Source organism: Micropterus dolomieu, linkage group LG14 (assembly GCF_021292245.1).
Source record: "Micropterus dolomieu isolate WLL.071019.BEF.003 ecotype Adirondacks linkage group LG14, ASM2129224v1, whole genome shotgun sequence".
Lineage (NCBI taxonomy): Eukaryota > Metazoa > Chordata > Actinopteri > Centrarchiformes > Centrarchidae > Micropterus > Micropterus dolomieu.
In genome coordinates this window covers 19,434,273-19,457,336 of record NC_060163.1, presented here as the reverse complement: position 1 = coordinate 19,457,336, position 23,064 = coordinate 19,434,273, and the positions used below count along the sequence as shown (strand labels likewise).

Sequence of the window (23,064 nt, the reverse complement as noted above, 5' to 3'; positions counted from 1 at the left end):
TCTTACTCTGTCAACAGTTTTTTTTACCAGCTTTCTACCAAAGAAATAGTCCTCATGAAAACATATCACAGCTTGTTACTAACTAGAAGGGAAACTATGTTTTGTGTTTGGGTGAGCTGAACCTTTAAAGTGTTAAATTGCAGCAGTTCTTCCCTACCGTTCTTTAGCATATCCTGTTATTGGTGTGTCCAGACCCTGAATAAAGCGCTGATTCAAGCGCACAGCTGCAATCCTTTGCCCTCCTTTCCTCTATCCTTCCCTACATCCTCTCCTCTCCCTTCCTCTGTCTCTCACACACAAGCCATCCATATCTAATATCAAACCTGCTTCCTCAGCCTTCACACCCATTAAAATATGTCTCTCTTGTTCAGCAGGTGGGGGAGTATTATTTTAGAGTCATTTTCTTACTTCTTGTTGAGTTGGATACATTTCATTACTTTGTACATGCATATACACAAACCAAGAGGGTAGACTTGAAAAATATGGAACCTGTGAGCATGCAAACACATTATTTGTTTTCATTCCTCATTCATTCCTTTTCTCTTTATAACCCTATGTATGGAAACTGTTTATGCCAAAGAATAAAATTAGCTGGAATGTTACAATGGCAACTCCACACGTATGAGATACGATACAAAATGATGAACTATTAAGTCATAATTATGACAAAATATCTCTGAGTTAAACATGAGATCTCATTTAGTATCTTGTAATTATGACTTTAGAAATCATAATTATGACTTCACTTTAAAAGTAAAATGTTTATATATTTAATAGATTTGATTTAGAAAGTCAAAACTGTGACATACTATGTCATAAATTTGATCTACCATAAGTAGAGAGATAGATAGATAGATAGATAGATAAAGGTTGTTTGTGCTCAGTCGCTCTCTGATTGGCTGCTGCCGTTGAAGCCACGCCTACCTCATCCTGTCTCTGCGCCGGCTGTCTCTCCGCAGAGACAGTTGTCATTAACTGCCAGTCTAACGGAAACTGTGTAAGAAAAAATTGTGAAACCTTTCGACCTTTAAAGTTACTTTAAAAGTGAACAATTTAGCGCTGTTCTCTAAGCCGTCGCTGCCCAACATCACAAACATGGTTTTAAAGTCGGAAGACGGAGTTGGTAAGTTGCCTGACCCGCTTTAACTAAGCTAGTTACAGTCGGTTATAGTGAGCAGGGCTAACCTTGGGGCTAACCAGGTTAGCGGGCTAACTAATTTAGCAACTAACCTAATTTTATCTAACGCTAGATAACGGAAGTGAGCGCGTCTGAATAAAATACATTCTGGTGTGTTTCTGCATTTAATTTCCTATCAGCACAGCGAAAGCAACAAGTCCACATTGGACTGATTTGTTAATGCTCTTTGGCAGTCTTTATTAACTGGCACAAGGGATCCATTATTATTAATCTGAATTGAGGCCAGACCCCATGGGGGCTTGACCTTATTGTGCAGCACTTTATAGTTCATGTGTCTATAAATACAACCAATGCATCCTGTTTTTGGGTTCGAAATTAAGGAATTGCTCTCCAAAATACGGGGGTTTTTTTGGTTGACTTGGCTGCATGCACTTCTCTGCTCACTTTCCCAGCTTGTGACCAAAGTGTTGGACACATAGAGAGGGAGAAACTGCCACAAAAACATGAGAATGAACTTGGATTATAAATCAGCTTCTTTACAAACGCACTAGTGTTTCCTCTGAGAATTTGAGCCACTCTTACAGGATGTGCTTTACAGTCACGTACCTTAGTCTGTCTGGAGAGGAAAGACCTGTTAAAACAGATTACAGATGTGCTTTAAAAGTAGATGGCTTATTCTGTCCGGGGGGGGGGAAATGCTATCAAAATGGACTACCAATAACATAAGTTGATTTTTAAGTAAGGTAGCTGCTGTCAAGTAGGAAGTACTTTTCAAAGCTTTTTTCCACTTGACAAAGTCAGTGCTACCTTATTTTTAAGATATAATCCTGGTAGTCTATTCTGATAACTTTCTCCCACCTGACAGATACTTCACTTTAAAATATTTTTCCACCCTGAAAGAGCAGCTCAGGTTGTCAGCAACTTCGTCTCGCTGTCACTTAAGGATGTTTTTCTTTTCTGTGCAAAGGCACATTTTGTCCTCCCCCGTTATTCCCCTGCTGCTGGATTTGCTTTTGCTTCTTATTGGACTTTCGAGCCTTAAGGCCGTGTGAATGCGATCAGTCAGCAGGGAGTTTACCATAACCGCAGGATTATATCACGTCTCTGTTGAGCTTGTTATCCTCGGGCTAGGGAACATTCATTGAAACACACAATTACCACCTTGTGAACACAGAAATGGACAATTATCGCCTTCAGAACAGTGTTAGACACTGAAACTCTCAATCTCTAAACACAGATAATTTTCTAGTCATAACCAAACTGCTTTGCCCTGGGTCCTGGGTCAGCTGCCATGCTGTGGGTGAAATAATGAGACAAGCCAATGAGGGAGCTGTTGTTGGTTTGTGTGTGCGCTCTTTTGTATGAGCAAATGCAATGAGCAGAGAAGGAAGTCTGATTTTATTCTGCCAAGAACAGAGAGCTGTTGTGTGCAAATGTGTTATTTGTTGCATTTTGGTGGTTGCTGGTATCCAGGCGAGGTGCACCCTCCTTGTCCCTTTTCCATACACTGTTATGAGGAGGAGACATGCGAAACAGCACCTCCCCGCCGTCTTTCTCTCTTGGACACTGGTGTCCACGTGGGGGAGCTTGTGTTTGATGCTGTGCTCACTGAGGGAGGGAGGAGTCAAGATGGACAGAGGGGAGGAGGGGGGATGAGAGTTCAAGGGTTTTCCCTCACACGCTCAACCTCATTCTCATTTAGCTGCAGGCCCGCTCCCCTCCTCGCCCCTCTCCCCTCTCCTGGAACGAGTGCCTGAGGATTAAGAAGCAGGGAGGCTGGACTAGAGGACCACAGGATTGGGATTGGGATTGGAGGGCACGGGCAGGACTGGATTATTGTTATGCTGCTGCAGACACCAGACTGGACTGCAAGAAACAGGCTGTTGTGTACTGGAATTTGTGGCTATGTTAGACTCGTGGACTCTGGAGCCAGAGTTATAAAAATAACTGGAGCAAGAATCAAAACTACTAAATACTAAAGAACAGGGTGTTTTTTGGCTGCACTGGGGATACTGGGACCATTGAGACTGGTGGTGCAGTCACTCAGCAGACAAGCTTTCTCTGGTATGAGCCTCAAGATTAATGACACAAATGTGTAGGCGTTGAGTGCGTCATCATAACTTCTGCATTAGAGCTGTTTTGCAGAAATTTATCTGAATGAGTGTGTGGATATGTGTCGTCACATCGTCCTGAGAAACCTTATTTGGAGCCGGAAACCTAGTTAGATTGTACGTGCGGTTTTATTTTTTTGCGTATGTCATTGTGTCTTCAGAGGAAGTAATGTGCTGCATAACGTGCAAACCAGAGTGGAAGTAGGAGGACAGAGAGTGAACTTTATGCCTGGATATGTTGGGTCATCCAGAGCAGCTGGTCATGAGCAGCATTGCCGCAACAAGGTGTCCCATTACTTGCTAACATAAACACACACTTGGTGACCTCGAGACTATGCAGGGAAGCTGGTTGAGGAGCTTGTCGTTATTTGCGTCAGAATGTGTGTGTTTGTTTGCTTGAGAGACGGATGATATGACAGTGTAAGCCGTCATAAAAAAATCCACTTGCTCTTACTATTACCTCTCTTAATGAAAAGCTAGAGACAGGGAGGGAGTGTGAATGCCAGTTTCACTGCCTCTCTGCTCACAATGGTGTGTTATTCTTGTCCTGAGGTTTATAATAAGAGCTACTCCGGCCTACTTAAACCTTTCTCTGTGGGCGAGGGGTACGTATGTGTGTGTGATGAGCGAGTGCGTCACTGTCTGTGTTTTTGCAATATGTAAATTATATCAGTATCCAAGGCTGGTGCACCTGTCACACCACCTTGGACTTGACTTAATTTGCCTTGTACATAGCCACAGGTGTCTGCATGCCCTGAGAAACTCCATTTTAAATGGTCGGACAAAAGGTCCTCTTACTAGCTTTTTTTGGAGCTTTCAATGCATGTCATGTTTTTAGGCAGATACGACAATTTATAATAATGTCATATTTGTTTTTGTAGAGCTGAAACAATAAGTCAAATAATTTACTAGTTGATTGACAGAGTATTAATCAGCAACAATATAGAAAATCAGTTAGTAGTTTATGTCACTCTTTAAGCAAGAATTTCTCCTCAAATGTGAATATTTGCTGAGATTTTCTTTTTCTTCAATTTTTTTTTTACTATTTTCTGACATTTTATCGCCCAAACATCAAGAACATTTAAAAAAAAATAATCATCAGGTTAAATCTATAATTGAAATACTTGCTGTATTAGATCATTGTAGACTGTAGCCGTGTAAACTCTAGTAAGTTGACCTTGAGTTAAGATATATTTTAGCTCCCTTAGCCCAAAATGATTTGCTATACTTTCAGTACCTCAGAAGTTCATATGATCAAACAGACTTCTGCTGTTAATTTACATACTTATTAAGTTAAATGAATGTAATATATCATTGTAATTACTAAAATCATTGTAAAATGCTATACATAATGATTAAACATACTAATACTTTGTTGCCCAGAGAGGTTGACACTGAGTAACTTGGTCATGAAGGCAGCGTGATTCCACTAATGAGGCAGACAAACAGCAGCAGCAGCACAGCTTGATATGTGTTCTGTGGCTCCTTGTTACTCTGCATTAATTGCACCTTCTCTTTACCTTTTGTCACTGGTTAGAGAATTTATACGCCTCAGAAAGTAGCCATGAGGCACCCAGTGGAGAGGAACAGCAATTATAAATGACGGCGAAGAGGTGTGATGTTTGAAAACCTTTTTAGATGTGAAACATGAAATATGCAGTTCAGCACAATAACTCCCTGCGTTCACTCTCTTATTACTGGAATATAATCTTTCTTTTTTCTCTGTCGCTCAAGTTTTCTTGAGAAAAACCACAATGTGGTTCTGTCAGTCACTGCCATTTCCCTCCTCACCTTATCAATTCCTCTGCAGACACACTTGTACAGTTAAGTTGGCTTGTAAATGTAAGGCGGGGTGGATATTTGAGCTTAACAGATATCAACTCTAATGTACCATTTTTAAACTATTATTCATTAGAGATTTGATGTTTTGTTTGACGTTTATTTTGGAAATAGTAACCAGGAAAATCAACAGTAGCTAACAGCAAAAATGGAGATTGTGTTTACATAACCCAACTTCCAGTTAATATTGAGGCTGAACATTGTTAGAAACAATAATTAACAATAACTAACAAATAAAAATTTTGGTAACAGTACTCCCATATTGCAAATATTTTGTCCAACATTTCCTCTTTAAGACAACTTCTTCTGTCTTCTTGTTTAATTCAGCCCATAAGACACTCTTTTTTTGTTATATGCAAGCTAAACGGCCTGATTCATGCTAAATGCTGTTGTTCATCTGATGGACTATACTATTTGCTAGTTTTAATAATAATAATAATAATAATAATCTGTATCTGTATGTTGCATCCTTTGCAGTGGACATAAGTCACAGTTAAGAGGACGTTTACGCTGATAAAGTAACTCCTTTTTGTTTAATCTGTACCAACCGTGTAGATTTACACAAGGTGGGTTAAAATCAAGAGTTCACTGGAGAAGCAGCTGTCTGGAAAATATAACCAGTGTTTGGAAGCAGCATCTGTTTTACAGCAGTATGTATCTCAAAGGTGCTAACAATAGCTACTGGCTGACATTAGCTACTGGTCATACAAAACCAAGTAAGGTAGCAGCAAAACTCCTGAGTGTAATTAATAGAATTTATTGCTTAAGTATTTGCAAAGTGAGCCTATTTAACTTTTGCTGAACAGCAGCTACTGTGGCCACAAGTAGAAATTTAAGGATAAGAATAAATGCTAACATGTATTGTAATGCTAGTGTGTCACTTGCATAGTAATATTAGGGATGAAGCGGTATGAAATCACAATTATATTTCCCAAAATTATCATGGTTATCAGTATTATTACGGTATTGTAAAAATGTGCCGAAAAAGATTAAAATGTACTGATATACACACTGCAACCATTTCAACAAGTTTTACATTGAAAACTGCAAATAAAAGTACCATTTTGTTTGCATAAACAATAAAATAAAAGCCAATACCTTTTGTAAACATATGAAAACCATCTAAGTGTGCATTATCAAGATTTTATATTTTATATTGTATAGGTAATGCAATGACCCCATGCACAATTACATGAAAACAAACAAGTTTTTAAAAGACAGTGAGCCCAACAACTGACATACAGAGGAGTCTGTAGCGTTTCTCCTGTTCTGACACTTTTGCATCTAAGTTGATAGCTGCTATATTTAAAATGAACAAGATATGCTGGTTGGGTGACTAAACTGCCTATCGTGTTATGTGCATTGGATAAATAGTCTGCAGGCACACAACGCACACAGCAGCAGAACAACGTGTAGCGTTTTCACAAGAGTAGCAACACTGAGGGCTTCCGTTTACAAGCTGTTAGCAAGTAAGACAGACAAACCAAAGCTAAAAGTTAACTTACCCTGCGTTCACTAGAAGGTAATTTTCATCAAGTTTCAATCGTTTCATCCCTAAGTAATATCCATCTAAAGTTTGTATACAGTAGCTACTATGAAGAATGTGTTATTTCTTCCTGGTTAAAGATACTCGAAGGCGCCTCTTGGAAGAGAGACGAAACGTCTTCGAGCATCTTTAGCCAAGTCCAGTTGCCCTTGATTTTTTACCCACCTGGGGTAACTATGACCTGGATGACTGAGAATCTTCATAGACATGTAGAAGTAGTAGTTTTCTCTCATTCGTCTCTGCAGAGTCTCTCTGTCTCCTGAACATACAGGTTGTCTATCATTAATGTAACATTGACAACAGATAGAGAAACACTGTTCTCATCAAAATGTCACCAAACGTGTAGCTGAAAAACTGTGAAAACATGTTTGATTTGTACGCAGTTTTTCACGTATGGGTTTCGTGGTATTTAGTGAAAAGACGTCTGTTAATACATTTTTGGCCAACACTGACTGACAACATTTTTCTGTGATTAAAATGTTTTGTTTTATATTGTATAATTTGTTCCATCTAAAATGAATGTTGCAACTAGAATGCAGACGATATTTATTATTTTTATTATTTCCTCCTCCTAATATGACCAAAAAGTCATCATGTTTCAGCGTGTGTGTGTGTGTGTGTGTGTACTATATCCACTGTGTGTGTCTAAGAGAGAGTATTTGATCTTTGTATCTGAGTGCTACGTGTGCTTCTTTCCTCAGTGCCTGATGACCTCAGTCCAGAAGAGAGACAGGAGCTGGAAAGCATCCGCCGCAGAAAACAAGAGCTGCTGCATGACATACAAGTAACAACACACACTTCCTCCTAAAGCCTTTATTTCTTTAATCAATTTGTTAAACAAATTTCCAGCTGAATTCATCTGTAGTTCACTGTAGCTATGCCCTTCAGCTGTTACTGCTTGGGCAAAGTGCTTTCTCAACAGTGCAGCCAAAAAAAGGGAGTTTGGTTTTGTCCCTGCTGTGAACCCTGTGATTGTCTGGACTGTTGAAACATTTTAAATGAAAAGTTCACAGTTCTTACAATGTAAAAAATGCGGGACAGAATCCGCAGTGCTCGTTCTGTGCAGAAAACGTTTATCTAAAGTTAATATGAGGCTCCAGATGTCTGAGTTAGACAAATCAAGTGGATATCTTTTAAAGTTTAAAATTCTTCTTTTTTGTTGAGCTGCAGTGGAAGGAAAGTAACAAAAAGAGGGAATTTGGTTCTTAAAACAGAAATTTTGGAAGATATCTACTGATCCACAAATCTTTCAATACATTTTTGCACAGAACGAGGACTGCACGTTCAGAAGGGATTTTTTTAATTGTCAGTATGAACAGGAGGAATAATTACAGCAAAAATGGTTTCAATATTCATATGTGCACCTATTGTTTTAAGACAGACTTGAAACATGATGAACCTGTCCTTTTAAACCTTTTCAATTATTTCAGGGAATTGAAAGAATGACCAAATCATACAGCATGTTATCTTTACCGTATTTCCCTCTTTGTCTGAACATCACATTGTTCAGGTTGTTTTTTCTTATCTCTGTGTCCTTGAGTAGATTTGTACCTTCCTGTCTAGACCACTGTGCCTAGGGAGGTAGGTGTGGGTGGGTGGAGGGTGGGGGTTGTGGGGCCTAAAGGCGTATTACCACCAGAGCGTTACTGTATGCATTCACGATAGATGATCCTCTTTGTGTGGGATCCACGTGTACGAGGGGGGTGTATCTCGTATATATGTGTGTGTGGTTGTGTGTGTACATACTCTAGCTCTGCCTGGGGGGACAGGTTAACCCCCCCCCCCATCCCAGTTCCTCGTACAACCTTAAATAAATTAGTGGTACTGTCTGTTTCAGCTCTTAATCTGGGTAATTATGTTTTGGAAGATGGGAGAAAGCTGGCTTAATCCTCATTAACAAAGATAAATACATGTTAAAAGTAGTCCCAAAATCATAAAATAACCAATAATGACCCTATACTTCTACCCTTGTGTATGGGACTAATTTCATCCAACTCCCATATAATGGAGTCAAGGGCTGCAAGATTATTTTCATTTGGGCTGATTAACTGATTGACAGAAAAATCAATTGTCAACTATTTTTATTATGGATTAATGGATTAAAAAGGTAATTTTGTAAACAGTATTCTCCCAAATTCCCTAGTTTCAGTTTGCCAGTTGTGAGGTTTTCTCTCTCTTAATAAACTGAATATTTGTAGTTTGGACTGGTGGTACAGTAATTTGATGACATTAACATGAGCTTTAGAAACTTGTGAGACCCATTTAAGCCAGATGAATTGATAATGTTACTTATCAACAATAAGACAGCAAAAAGATACTGAATCATACATTGATATAAACATTTGAGACTAAATCATACGTAAACATTTGAGAATGCAGGATCGGATACTATTTTACATGTTGCTTTATTATTAAAATTGTTGTTGACTTAAGTTTACCTGAAAAAGTGTGGTGGGAGATTCTGCCTTAAAGGACAAGTTCACGTTTTCAGGTCTGTCTTAAAACAATACTCACATTCAACAAGGACTACAGATGTTACTTTAGAGCAAGTGTATAAGCAATGGATCTCTTTATGGCCATTATGGAGAGAAAGAGACGGACAACAGTTACTGTCAGTGCACATATGGGCATGTACGTATTGATTAATATTGATAGATATAGAAATTGCAGTGTTTCCATAAAATAAAAATTAAATCACAGTTACAAAACATACAACTTACACAAAATGTGAGGCAGATTAAAAAAAATACAATTACCAATTGTAAAAATATATTACTTTAAACTACTAGGTTATACTACTATACATCATTAGAGTAGTAAGGCCTTTAAGATGTCTCTCTCTGACTATATCTGTGTAAGAAAGTGTATACCCTGCTTTCAGAAAAATATGTCTCCTCTCCCTTCCCAGAGGGGAGTTATTATATATTTCAATTGCCAAGGCCTGAAATGACTTCTTGTAGCAGCCCTTACTGCAGAGATAATGGAGTCACCGACTTTGTTGTCTGACCAGTAGTTTGTACTGAGGATGTGAAGTGTTCTCCATAATGTTGAGTAGTCTGTGCAACATTCCTCTCTCCACATACAACGTGAGAGGCTCCAGGGCACAGAGCGAGCCTCCGAACTTCTGCTAATCTAAAAAAAAAAAGTTTTAAATTCCTAAATTATGGTTTCAGTGACTTATGATGCTCTAAATAGCATCTCACAAGGTTTACACCCCTGATAAGGTTCCTGTGATGAAATGGCAAAAAATGTTGGTATCAGCTTTTAAAAACTTGTATTACTTGGTTTGTAACTTTACTTTACAGTGAACGGTTAAACCATTAGATATCTATTTAGATAAAATGTTTGATAACCAGAGAAGAACGAGTGCTCTGCCTCAGCCTACTACCAGTACTACCAGTATTACACGGCATTCTGGGACCAGCAGCAGTGCAACAACAATTCAGGCTCAAAAGCAGTAACAAAATATGTGGTGAAAGCCCTACACCCTTTCAACACAGTAGAGTCTCTGTGATATAGGTATGATGCTGAGAAAATCAATTTAGTTACCTAAGATGTCGTCATTCCCCACCAAACAAACTACCCATAAAGCTTCAATAAGACATTCAAAAGGATTCAGATTTGATGCTACCAAACCTCATCCCTAGTCCTCGGTCAGCAACCAAAACACACACACAGAAAAACCCACACAAACATGCCCTCGGGGCAGCAGCACTGTGCGAATAGATTGATGGCTTTATTACGGAGGTCGACTCTCGTTTGGCGCTTTCCTCCTGAAAGCCCCGCCCTGTCTTGCTCCGGCGGGCTGATGGGTAATGAGCCATGAAATATTCCAGTACAGGAGACGGAGGACGCTGTTCGTTTATATGGGTTTATAACCATTGACGCACATGGAGTAATCCAGTCAAGTGAAGTTTTTACCTTCTTTACCTGGTTTTCACACATATACACATACTCACGGAGAGTTTCAGATGATTAAAGCTCTAATCTGAGACACCGGCCTCTTCTATAATTATCCTAGTTCGTCAGTGTTTCTCCATCTGTTTCCCCCCTCAGTTCTTTCCTCCCATAACCCCTCTGCCTCTGAGCTCTCCGGAGCAGCTCCTCTAAGCCAGGCAAAGTCTTTGATCCTGCATATTCCCGTCTCCCCTCCAGTGTGGCACTCAAACAGACCGGGGAGGGAGTCAGGGGGGATAAATCTGGGTCAGCACAGGGGAGAGGAGGAGCCAGGAGAGGGTAGCAGGGGAATGGTGGTCAGCTCTGACCCCAGAACAGGTGCTACAGCTCCCACAGAGAATTTTCTGCAGAGGGCATCTGTTCCACATAACTCCTGCCGTGAGGAAGAATGAGTCGGACTCGGGGAGAGTGAATCACGTCTGCATTTTTAGGGGGGTTTTTCTGGGTCATCTCTTTAGTAAGAAGTGTTTGTCTGGATGTGTTGGTCAGTGAGATGTGGCTGGAGCAGACAACCATGTGTGATGCTTTGTGCTGACTTAGAGATCAAAGCATCTCCAGAGAGGTCAGAAGTCACGTCACACGTATGTATCTGCTGTTGTTGCCTCCTCTTGTTTTTCATCACTCTCTCTCTGTCTACTCTCAGAGGCTGAAGGATGAGATAGCAGAGGTGACCAATGAGATTGAGAACCTGGGCCTGACTGAAGAGAGGTAAAGTATCTCTCATCAACCATTTTGGCGCGTGGGCAGCTATGGTCCACTCAGCCTTTGTTTTAGTGGAGGTGCATTCATGAGGGAAATGTCCAGAAAAATCTGCCTGACCTTCAGAACAGAACCCACTGTAACAAACAATTGTTCACATAATCGATTAATCTTTCAAATATTCTAAACACAAGGTCCACTTACTATTCTCGGAGCTTTCAACCATATCGAAAGCTTCACCTCCTTCAGCTGAGCAAGGCTGCGGTGTGTGATATGTGTCCCCAAGGTTGAGAAAGAATCTCCACACTCAAAGATATTTAGTTTACAATTACATAAAACAGAGAAAAACATCAAATCCTCACACTCGAGAAGCTGAAACTAGTGAATGTATGGCATTTTTCCCTTGATAAATAACTTAATTGATTTAACGGTAAATCTATTGTTTCAGCATTAGTGGGTTTAAAACACTGACAATGTGTTTGAGTTTGCAGAGAGCTGTTTATTGAGGTTCTATTCTGTTTAATCTGGTTTTAGGAAAAGCATGCAGAGGAATAAACAGATGGCCATGGGCCGTAAGAAGTTCAACATGGACCCCAAGAAGGTGAGAATAAATGTTGAGCCTGGCTCTTCCTTCATGTACCGCAGTGTAGTGCTGCAAGTAGTGATTATTTTCATTGTTGATTCGGCTGTTGAGTATTTTCTTGATTTATCATTAAGTCTATAAAAACCTCAGAAAATGTACACGCCTGTTTCCCATAGTCCACAGGGACGTCTTTTTAAATGCCTAGTGTTGTCCTAACTAACTAGCCCCAAACCCAAAGTGACTATGTATGTGACAAAGTACTATGATCATGATTTCGTTTCTCCTAAGTTCTCACGTAAGAGAACCTGCAACCAGAGATTTTTGGTATTTTTACTTACAATTGTTCTTTTAGGCAGTTGCAGTTCTACATTAATGTCTGGTGAAACCGACACCCTGTCTTGGACTTTTTAAAGCATTGAAATAACAAGTGATGGTGTTTGTACCTCACTGAACAAAAACTAATTTCTTTCTGATCTTCATATTTTGTGTATTTGTATATTTAGTGTGTGATGTTAAGACTGGGTTGTGTGTTCTGATTTTCTCCCTCAGGGGATTCGCTTCTTGATTGACAGCTCCCTGCTGAAAAACACCAGCGATGACATCGGCCAATTTCTCTACAAGGGCGAGGGGCTTAATAAAACGGCTATTGGCGACTACCTTGGGGAGAGGTAAGTGATACTAACGACATCCCTTCCAACTGATTTTTCTACAGCAGACATTTTGACTTGTCACAGCAGGAAAAACACAGGTGTAACTAATAAAATTAACAATAGCTCCGTTCTATTTAAGTGTTTCAGTAAGTCACCTGAAACTGAAGCAGCTAAATGGAATTGAGCCATCATTAATTATATTATTTACTCCTGTGCTTTTCCTGTTGTGACATGTTAAATAGTCTTCAGTTAAAAAAAGGTCTATTTGTCATCAGAAGTAATGAGAATAATGGACTCAGAGAACCTGTCCTTCAAAAAGGGATAATCCTAGTATAAAATTCAGGCCTTATCAATAGATTATACTAAATATATGAGCTGGTGGTGCATTAGCAGTTCTAAAAGATCATCCAGTAATCTGTTATCTCATTTGTCACATCTCATCCAACTCTTTTAGCTGTCAACTCAGTGAGCGAAACAGAGCTGCGTTCAGTTCTTGATCCTGTGTTCGTTCTGTTTACTCCCCCCTGTGTGCGTGTGCATGTGGGGGTGTGTGTTTGTGTGGGCTTGCGCGTGTTGTGCAGAGATGACTTCAACATCGAGGTTCTGCACGCCTTCCTGGAATTACACGAGTTCTCGGACTTGAACCTGGTTCAGGCTCTCAGGCAGTTCCTGTGGAGCTTCAGGCTGCCTGGTGAGGCTCAGAAGATCGACCGCATGATGGAGGCGTTCGCCCAGCGATACTGTCGCTGTAACCCCGGAGTGTTTCAGAGCACAGGTACATAAGTGTGTGTGTGTGTGTTCAGGAAACAGACAGCCCTGGTTTTGTTGAGTAAGACATAAAAACTAAAAAATACAGAATTTATTACCGGAGTCAATGACAAAGAGTCCTTCTCACATGATGTATTCTGGCCCCATATTGTATGTAGGGCTCTGAAATATCACATCACAGACTCCTGTACACTTTCCGCTGCTTATTGTATCAAAATGTAAATAATTGAAATCAGCTGATGGCACCGAGGCACGCAAAAAACTGAAAAATTGTACACCCACTTTGCTTGTTTTACAGACACCTGTTACGTGTTGTCGTTTGCTGTGATCATGTTGAACACCAGCCTACACAACCCTAACGTGAAGGACAAACCCTCCGTTCAGAGATTCACAGCGATGAACAGAGGCATCAATGATGGAGGCGATCTGCCGGAGGAGCTACTAAGGGTGAGAGAAGTTTATTTTCCTTAAACAACTCAAATTTAAGCAACACAAACAGTCTGAGATATACTTGTTCAGAAACAAAGTATTATTTATTTAGTAAAAAAGCACTATTACAAAAACACAGTCGATTTATTTTATATAAATTATTACTATATATTACTTTGATGAACGTCACATGGAGCTGCAGTCGGTTTCACATCCCCAACACGCAAACTAACAAACTCACTCAATGCTGGGGATCGTTAATATTTTTCCTGCCATCAAATAAAAGGATTTTGAAAGTGTTTGTGCTCTTGAGCGTTTCAAAAGATAGTCAGGACAGTCCCATTTCATAGAAAATAGGCTCTGCCAGTAAATATCCTGCTTATAGTCATGCTCATATTCCACCCAATAATCTATATTATAACATTTCACCACCTTTATCTCACCCCCCACCTGTAGAACCTGTACGACAGCATCAAGAATGAACCCTTTAAGATCCCAGAGGATGATGGGAACGACCTCACACACACCTTCTTCAACCCAGACAGAGAAGGATGGCTGCTGAAACTCGGTGTGTGCATCCATGTGCTGTGAAATAGTTCATTTACTTTTTGTTAAATTAAAATAATTCAGTCTGGATCCGTCAATCCTGTCGTTAGTCACTGTGAGCTGGAGGGCCCTCTAGTGGGCTGGATCTGTAACAGCACCTATAACATGTTGCCTTGTGTGGAACAAAGTAATTTTTTTGTAATACTCTTTTGTTGACATTCTTCTTGTTTGTTTGTATTTCATGGGTTTTGACTCCAGGAGGTACGTACCCTTAAACTCCCCAGCTTTAATGCACTGCTTTGCTTCTGAGCCGCCCACACCCCACTCCTCCTGCCTTTTTATCCTACTGGCTGTGTGCATTCACCTTCACCTTGATTCAGAATAAAGAATTCATTATTTGTATCTAATGTCACCCTGTGCTGTATGTTGTTGAGCCAAGATGTGGACACATCTGTTTCTAACCGCTGGGCCCAAACTTTACCCTCAGCTTTCATCTTTGCGATCAATCGGCTCAATTTAACCTGCTGATTTGTGCTGTCAGTGTGCTTAAAAGGGCTGCCGTCGTCATATAATTCCAACAACTGAAGTTTTCTGTCTTTACTGAAGTCGTGGATCCCCTGTAATCTCTATTCAGGTGGACGAGTTAAGACCTGGAAGAGACGCTGGTTTATTCTCACAGATAACTGCCTCTACTACTTTGAATACACGACTGTAAGTACTTCCTATTTGGCTACACTGGAGCTTAAGAGATATCTGCTAAATACTGTACGTAGGCTTAAGTAAGTACTCTCTCATTGTATTTATTGTCCCTCTCTCTGCTGTTTATAAGGATAAGGAACCCAGAGGAATTATTCCACTGGAAAACCTGAGTATCAGAGAAGTTGATGACTCCAAGAAGCCGGTAAACTCTTTCTTCTATCTTTTATCTGCCACATTTAGTTATAATTTCCTGTTTCTGCTGTTTTTCTCTCTTAGTAAAAGGTATTTAGCTTAGTGTCACGTCAGGAAATAGCGATGGAAATAAACAATTTGATGAATGCAAAAAAAACCAAATATATCCAAAAAGTTCAAATGAAAATTAAGCTATTATTGGTGATGTCTTTAAAATCTCACCTTTATGCCCCACTAAATGTTGATATTCTGTATGTATCTTGCACCTATTGTGGTTTGACATCCATTAGTTGCTTTATTGAAACCTCACTAGGTGTCATTCTTTGTTTTCATCTTTAAAACAGTGTTGGGAGATACAGAGCAGCATCTTTCTCACCACAAATAAGTTATTTTCTTAATGATTTATATCCTGTCGTCAGGAAATCTATTTATTCCCCCCCAATCCCGAAAAACGCATAACATGTTTGTTTTTGCACTTTTCAGACATTTCATGTTGACAGATCTTGTTTGTTTTGCTCTCTACCAGAACTGCTTTGAGCTCTACATCCCGGACCACAAGGATCAGGTGATCAAGGCCTGCAAGACGGAGGCAGACGGCCGCGTGGTCGAGGGCAACCACACTTTTTACAGAATCTCCGCCCCGACCACAGAGGAGAAGGAAGAATGGATCAACAGCATCAAGTGAACCACATTTAAACTCCCTCTCTCCTGCAGATGATCATGATTATGATTTCCTAAATGTCGTGTTCTCTAACCCTCGTTAATCATCTTCCACCTGCAGAGCTGCCATCAGCAAAGACCCGTTCTATGAGATGCTGGCTGCTCGGAAGAAGAAGGTCTCGTCTCTGAAGGGGCTGTAGAGCTGCTGAGGATTAAACATTTCTTTACTTAATGCAGCTGCTTGGATGTGGACCTGATACTCTCGCTGCTGCAGTGGACCTGGACACTTGGACCTGCCACAGAGGATACAGCTTTTGAAGAAGCTCACCCACAGGTTTGACCTTATGTTCATAGTTTCATTTCCCGTCTGGAGATGAAATGAATCAGTCATAGACCTCTTTTTTTTAATCCTCAAACACCTCCTTTTGAACACTCTACTCCTGCAGTACTGTGTCAATGCCGTGCCCTGTGGTTAGGACTCCCACTCTTAAAATCAGCTGTTGAAATGTGTCACTTCAGTGCCGCTCCACACGGACCGTGTTTGTGCTGATGTGGTACAACGAGTCTCTACAGCTACTCAAACATTTAATTGGATGGAAAATAAAACAAGAGAGCTGGGAGTATGTAACACTTACTAAAACAAGAATTAAGTTTGTTCATAGTTGAACATGAGGTGAGAAAAAGACAGAAGTGGTTTTTGCACTTTTCAGACGTGTGTGTGGGGGGGCAGCTGATGGAGAAATCACAGCGTACATTAATGTGATTCAGATACATTTCAGAAGAGCCTAAAAACACTTTCAGTTAAGTTTCCAATCTCTATTGATCAGTTGAGCTCGGTTTTTCCAGACAGGGATTAAACCTCGTCCTCCAATAAAAACACTTGAAGAAGAAGAGACCTACTGTAAAACACATTAAGTGCAGGACTGATCGCATCTGGGACGCTGGACTGTTTTGTTTAGTCTGATTTGCCATAAAAATGCTTTTTTCTAAGCCTGTTTTCTTATTGCTGTTGGTCTTCTGTCAAAGTACTGTTAATGAAAATGAAGGTAATGCATAAATAGCTAAATATTTATTTATCCAGAATTCTTGTAATTTATTGTAAAGTTTTGTCTCATTAAAAGGTTTGTAAACCAATATTCAACTTTATTTTATTTGACTTTTCTCGGGAAACTAAAGTGTGATTGCTTTTTTCATTTAGACAAAATTCAACAAGTACGTTAGATTTGACAAAACTGACAATTTTGGGACTTTCAGGTGGAGCTTGAAGGTTCATTTTTGACCTTGACAAAACAACTTTGAAGCTTGAGAAACACCAAGGAGAAGTGGACCTTGTAATGAAAATGTGTTTATCAAACTAGATTAGGCTTCCTCGTGTTTTGTTTCTGGATGATTTTAATACAGCTTGGACCAAATCCTAACCACATAATGTAGAAGATGCAGCCAACTACTAAATACTGACACTAAAAAAAATAAATCTGACAATAAAATGCTTATATAGTGTAACTATAGCTATAACAGCTCAAGCATCATAATGTTGTGACACCATCAATGAAACCACAAGTGACCTCAATCAGGAAAAAAGATCTAATGTCAAGGTTTTTCTCAGTTATTTCCTGCTCCTCATCTACATGTGGTCATCTCTCATGTTTGGTAAGGCGATCACACTGCTGTCAGATTTTAAACTTGTTCCTGTGAAAGGCGATGAGGCAGAGCAGGAAATTCCCCTTCAGAGAGTTGGTAAAGACCAAAAACAGAGCAAAAAGAGAGTGAATATTAGACTTACATTCACCAGGTGCTTAGAAACACGACTCCAAATATATAAAATGTTGCACCGTAACTGCTAGATGTGTAATAAGCAACTGTTTGTTAGCCATAACAACTTTAATAGGAGAGAATACTCGTTTCTGCTGCACCAAAGTGCCCAAAAATCAGCCACGTTTCAGAAAAATATTTATTTTGTTTTTTGGACAAGAAGCATGACAGAATCAGATTTGTAAACCAAATATTTAATGCATTTGAAGTACATGTTAGCGTAGTCTTTTTCCAGTTACTCGCTATGTTTGAATCTTTCTGTATTAAACATATACAAGGATGGAAAATGAACTTTGTTCACCTATAATGGGGCTGCAAATTTACAAGATTACTCTTTTATTGATTTTTTTTTTTTTTCCCTTAAACCTGCAATAACTGACTTTGGCCACTTGAGGGCAGCAAAAACAAACAACTTGTTAGTAAACTGTTGCTTATTTACACATCCAGCAGTTACGGAGCAACAATTAGGGCTGCAACTAACAATTATTTTCATTAGAGTAATCTGTCTTATTTTTTTATTGTTGTTATTTGTTTGGTCTATAAAATGTTAGTGTCCACAACCTAAAATATTCAGTTTACTGTCACAGAGGAGTAAAAAAAGCTGAAATCAATTTGGACTTTTTCTTAATTACTCAAACCGGTTCTCAAAATAGTTGCCAAAGCTAAATGCTCCACAGTGTTCATCATCTAATCGCTAACTGTGTCTGCCTGCTGTTTGGTGTTGGTACAGAAAACGGTCACCTTTTTGGCCGATATGACATCGGGAACATTGCAGTTAACGTCAGGGTTAAAAATGCTCCATTGCATCAAACAAAAAAAAAGTCAAACATTTAAAGTACTTTTAAAAACTCACCACATCGTCCTTTAATTTACAAAGATAACACACAGAAAGTGGATGGTTAGTTTTGATTACTGCTGTAGGCAGAGTTGTAAACTCACTGCAAGAGCTCTTAAAAACTGTTATTAAGGCTCCTCGAGGGATTTTAATACTTCACCACACCCTTCTGTTAACAATCACAGCCTTCATTAAACATCAGGGACATTTACTGTTGAAGTCTGTATCACTATCTTATACATGCAACATGTACAGTAGTATTATTATTTTTAATGCTTGTAGTTAGTGATAAAAACAGAAATCCACAGTGTGATGACATCGAGTGTTGAAACAAACAATTTTAAAGGAGTAACAGATATTCAGGATCTGGAGTTTAAATGAAAAGATTTACCCCCTGAATGCACCACAAACATCTGCTCCTGTGTGAGTCTCTCTTCCTGGCACACACTGATGAGGGTTAAAACCGAGGTGACACTGAAGACTCCCAGCATGCCGCTGATACTAGAGTGTGTCCGGCCCTCCCGTCTGCAGGAGCGAACCGATGTCCCCCGAGACCTTCAACCATCTGGACTGAAGAAAACCGAAGCCACCTGCCTCCTGTTCAACAAAGAGAAATGATGTTCAGTATTTAGTCTACGACGTCTGAGTAAGAGTTAATCAACTGTGGTTCATTGTTATCAGGGATGTGAAGGCTGAAGAGAACTTGGCCTAAGTTTGTGCCTCACATTATCACCACACTGTCACAAGCATCCGTTTCTTTTCTTCCAGAAACCCAGAGCGTCATGAAACAAACATGAAAACAAACTTCTGAAGATATTTCCAAATTCTTCAAACACTCTTCGGTCAATCTGAATTAAACATCTGCTGCCAGAAACAAAAGATTTCTAACCCGTTTCCCCAAGTTGTTTTTATTCTTCAACCAAAAAAAAGGTAGATGAAGGTAAAATAAAGGAAAATACCACTAATATATTATCAGGTACATTAATCTAAGTTTACATGTCACTTCCTGCTACCATCTTTGGACTTAGAAATAGATTTGAAGCTCTGACGAAGATCCGACTGAGCTCAAATGTCTATTTAAATAACCAATAACTGGAGTCACTGATGCCAACAGTCTTGCACCTTCCTACATATAGCCATGTCAATTTTATTTATTTAGCCCAGTATCAAAAATTCTGCCTCAAGGGGTTTTACAGTCTTTACAGCACAAAACACCCTCGATTCGTATAAGGAATAAACCCTTTAAAAACAGGAAAGAACATGGAGGAAACCTCAAGAAGAATATGTGGGGTTTCTGGAAAAAACAGTTGATGTAAAATTACGTTCTGGGTTTTGAAAGATTACTGGAGATTTATCTTTAAAAAACAAAAAAGGTGCTTAGTTCTGCAACTTATATGTAATGATAGGACAGTGATGCCTGGCCCCTAGTGGCAGGAAAAATATTGCATAAGAAAGCACTACACTTAAATATCCATCCATCCATCGTCAACCGCTGATTGGGCTGGAGCCAATCCCAACTGACATCGGGCGAAAGGCAGGGTACACCCTGGACAAGTCGCCAGTCCATCGCAGTACACTTAAGTATGTTCAAATAAAATAAAACTTTACTCTTTGGTTGACCTTTAAAAAGCCAACTTGGGAGTAAAAACATTCTTCAGTTCATTACATAATTAATCACATGCATTCTCATAGTAGGAACAGCCAATCAGAAACCAGGATTTACTGTAGGATTGACCCTACACTACATCTGCCTCATTGTTTACATTTTCTTTCTACATACTCTTTACATTTTACTGTTTTATTCTGTAAAAATATGTAATTTAAATAAAAGGTTTACTGTAAAAAAAAAAAAAAAAAAAAAAACTTACATTAAGAACAACCTACTATATTTATAATACATAATATAGGAAAAAAATAAAATAAATAAATAACTGGAGGAGAAAATAAATTCTGCTGCTGGTGGATGAGATCCATCAGATGAATTATATAAAAGGGAAAATTTAGTTCCAAAGGTGCAGACAATGATGTGATTCCAGCTTGTTTTGTTTTTTACACCTCTGATAAATGCAAAAAGAAGGGAAGTAATACCCTATTTAATGTTCAAAGTATCTTGTTTATTGTCTAAATTAGACATTCTGCTTCACCAAATGTTTCATTCATCATGATGACCAATGATATTTTGTACAATCAATCGAAAACATGTCTCAGAACACTCAAGAGACCTCTGGAGCGGTCTTTATTCCTTTCAGCAGATAACGTCAGGCCCTGTTTGTAACCTACAGAACTCTGCAGCCATTGATGGGCCGGCAGGGGGAAGTTCTATGTATGAAACCACAGTGGGAGAGCAGAGCTTCACCACTAGAGGGCGGACAGGTCCCTCACAACAGCCTGTTAAACCAGCATTCATCATGATGCTGTGTGAACATCAGCTGTGTTTTCACCCTGCTGACGGGGAAAAGAGTTTGGAGAAGATCCAACCTTTTGTCACTACTTTCTAACAATAGACGTGTGCTGTGCTGCCGATAAGGACTTTTTTTGTGCTTGTTATTCTTTTAACCGGCAAAGCTATTGTTGGAGGGCCGTGTTTTGTTTTTTCCTCTGTCAGGAAAAACAAAAAAGAGATAAGCGGTAAAGTACACAGATCACAATGGCAGACAGATACAAAAAGCGAGTGAACAAACTGCTCTACAAACCTAACAGACAACATTCAGACAGTCAGTGGTTATACTGTATAATTTTTCTTTTTTTACATGAATGTTACAAAAAAGTAGAATAAAAGGAAGCCATGATCCAGAAATACGAGAATTAAAAAGACATTACAGATAAAACACAGGAAAAAAACAAGAGGAATAAAATGTCTAAAATCTAATATCTATGGTCGATATAACCTTTTCTATTGCTCTTCTATTTAATTGGCTGAAGTAAGTGTGAATCATATATAGTTGTTTTAATGTAAATCTAGTTAAGGCCGTCTGCATTTTTCTTACTCTGTTTCTAAATACTTAGACTTCCCTTCCCTCTCTGTAGCTGTCAGCCTTTATCCCACTGGTTCCTAATAAAACACGTATATCTTTAAAATCGGGTCACAAATATACAGTTAAATTTTTTAGCTACTCGGCCGTCTGACGTGCAGTTTTCCAATGACGTATACTGGCAGCTTAAATCAGCACATTATGTTAAACCACAGGTGAAATAAGTCAAAACTAAAAGATGTTTCACAGATCTGCAACCCAGAAACTTCACCGCAGCTCTCACAGATTTACTTCATGTTTCTTTCTGAAAACATTATGAAAACAGTGCAACTTAAAATACTTCAAATCCATAGTCAACAACACTCCTCTTACTCAAGTCACTGAAAATCAGATTTCACAGCTATTATTTCCAGCTCTCAATCTTTGTATCATTTGTCACTAAAAAAACTTTTTGTCTGTCTAAATATGTTTTTGAGTTCACAACTTTTAGCCCAAGGTCTCTGAGGAGTCCCGTGAGCCAACCTCTCTGCGTGTGCGTCATGATGCCGGTAAAACGAGGACTACAACAAGTATTTGAAACAACGGGCCTGAATGTGATCCTGCTCACATTACTGTCTTGAAAAGGTGTTCACATCTGCTGCGTGCATATTTGTGAGTAGAGTTTGTGCTTAAGAAAGATCTATATACAACGGTTTCCTCCTGGCAGCATGTCATTCAATTTGTGTGTTTTTTTCATTTGACTCTGTCCAGGTAGCGATAAGACACCGCCCATTTACCGTCATTATCCAGCCTGTCATACTTCCTGTTCTGAGAAACTAACAAAAAAAAACCCCGACAAACTGTTGAGTGTCTTTTCCTCAATCTTCTGCTTTGATCTTAACTTATTTCCCTTAGGCTGGAACTTGAGTTATAAAACATACCTTACTTTCTAATTTGTCTTTTACTACCTCTTCTGCTCCTTCAACATCTTCTGTTTTCACAAACAAAAGTACACATCTCTTCAAAATTAACTTGAAATGTACTCTGTTGACTCACTGTTTCAGTGTTGACGAAGACTCTAGCTTCACCCCGCCAAGTCCTCACAGGACTCACAGACCACACTGTCAAATCATCACCATAACGCCGCACTGACTCACTTCTTGACAGGAGTGAATCAGCCGACACACTGTCCCTGCTCTCATTTTGGTGATTTGGGCTGCTGGGAAGGCGAGGACGGGACCTGCGATTTGGGACACGCCACAATGACTGCAAGCATTTTCTAAGAAGCCACAGCCTGTTTTACTGTGTGTGTGTTTGTGTTCAGTATGTTCAGGGCTGTATTTTGTCTACTCTGCAAAAATCACAGACAAAATCTGAATTTTACAAAAAATGGAAACAATACACAACTGCAGGGAGCTGTGAAACATATTTTTAAGGAAAGTTCTGCTTTATTAATACTCGCTTGACTTTCATTTGTATTGGCTATAAGTTAGTCAGTTCTCATATGTATATTAAAAAGTCATTTTTCAAGAATAAAATGTCACCATGGCTCTATGCTTTTCTGAGATGTTAAGGAATTAACAAATTAAATTGTTAGTTTGCAGCCTTAGTATATTCTGACTCGTGCATTGTGCTTAAAATTTGTATAT

At 39.2% G+C, this 23,064-nt stretch overlaps 2 protein-coding genes across 6 annotated transcripts in view; one reads left to right on the top strand and one right to left on the bottom strand.

The window, feature by feature from the left end:
- The first annotated feature begins 942 nt into the window (after positions 1–942).
- On the top strand, positions 943–16,951 carry cyth1b (cytohesin 1b). Of its 2 annotated transcripts, none has more exons than XM_046069919.1 (12): positions 943–1,123; positions 7,336–7,418; positions 11,235–11,299; positions 11,825–11,891; positions 12,423–12,541; positions 13,105–13,298; positions 13,590–13,738; positions 14,177–14,288; positions 14,901–14,977; positions 15,096–15,167; positions 15,684–15,838; positions 15,939–16,951. In XM_046069919.1, exons 1-12 carry the CDS (start codon positions 1,096–1,098, stop codon positions 16,015–16,017), a joined length of 1,200 nt encoding a protein of 399 aa, XP_045925875.1. In that variant the 5' UTR covers positions 943–1,095; the 3' UTR covers positions 16,018–16,951. The 2 variants fall into 2 exon arrangements, with proteins under 2 accessions (XP_045925875.1, XP_045925876.1); XM_046069920.1 differs by lacking the exon at positions 943–1,123 and adding an exon at positions 2,842–3,202 and having other exon boundaries at positions 14,177–14,289; positions 14,899–14,977.
- A 1,514-nt stretch (positions 16,952–18,465) lies between these two features.
- LOC123983624 (CDP-diacylglycerol--glycerol-3-phosphate 3-phosphatidyltransferase, mitochondrial) overlaps positions 18,466–23,064 on the bottom strand; it is a 28,660-nt gene continuing 24,061 nt past the window's right edge. For 2 of the 4 annotated variants that reach the window (XR_006828240.1, XR_006828239.1), the window contains exons 11-12: positions 22,472–22,655; positions 18,466–19,061 (exon numbers count right to left, since the gene is read on the bottom strand). The gene's annotated coding sequence lies outside the window, so the exon portion shown is untranslated. The remainder of the gene's footprint in view (positions 19,062–22,471; positions 22,656–23,064) is intronic. The other 2 variants (XM_046069918.1, XM_046069917.1) reach the window with 1 other exon arrangement.

What these genes read in the sequence shown, in the direction of transcription:
- cyth1b (XM_046069919.1), top strand. Translation starts at nt 1,096, where the DNA reads ATGGTTTTAAAGTCGGAAGACGGAGTTG. An exon ending in CTGGGCCTGACTGAAGAGAG is followed by an intron (nt 11,300 to 11,824) that starts GTAAAGTATCTC and finishes ATCTGGTTTTAG; the next exon opens with GAAAAGCATGCAGAGGAATA. An exon ending in TCAACATGGACCCCAAGAAG is followed by an intron (nt 11,892 to 12,422) that starts GTGAGAATAAAT and finishes TTTCTCCCTCAG; the next exon opens with GGGATTCGCTTCTTGATTGA.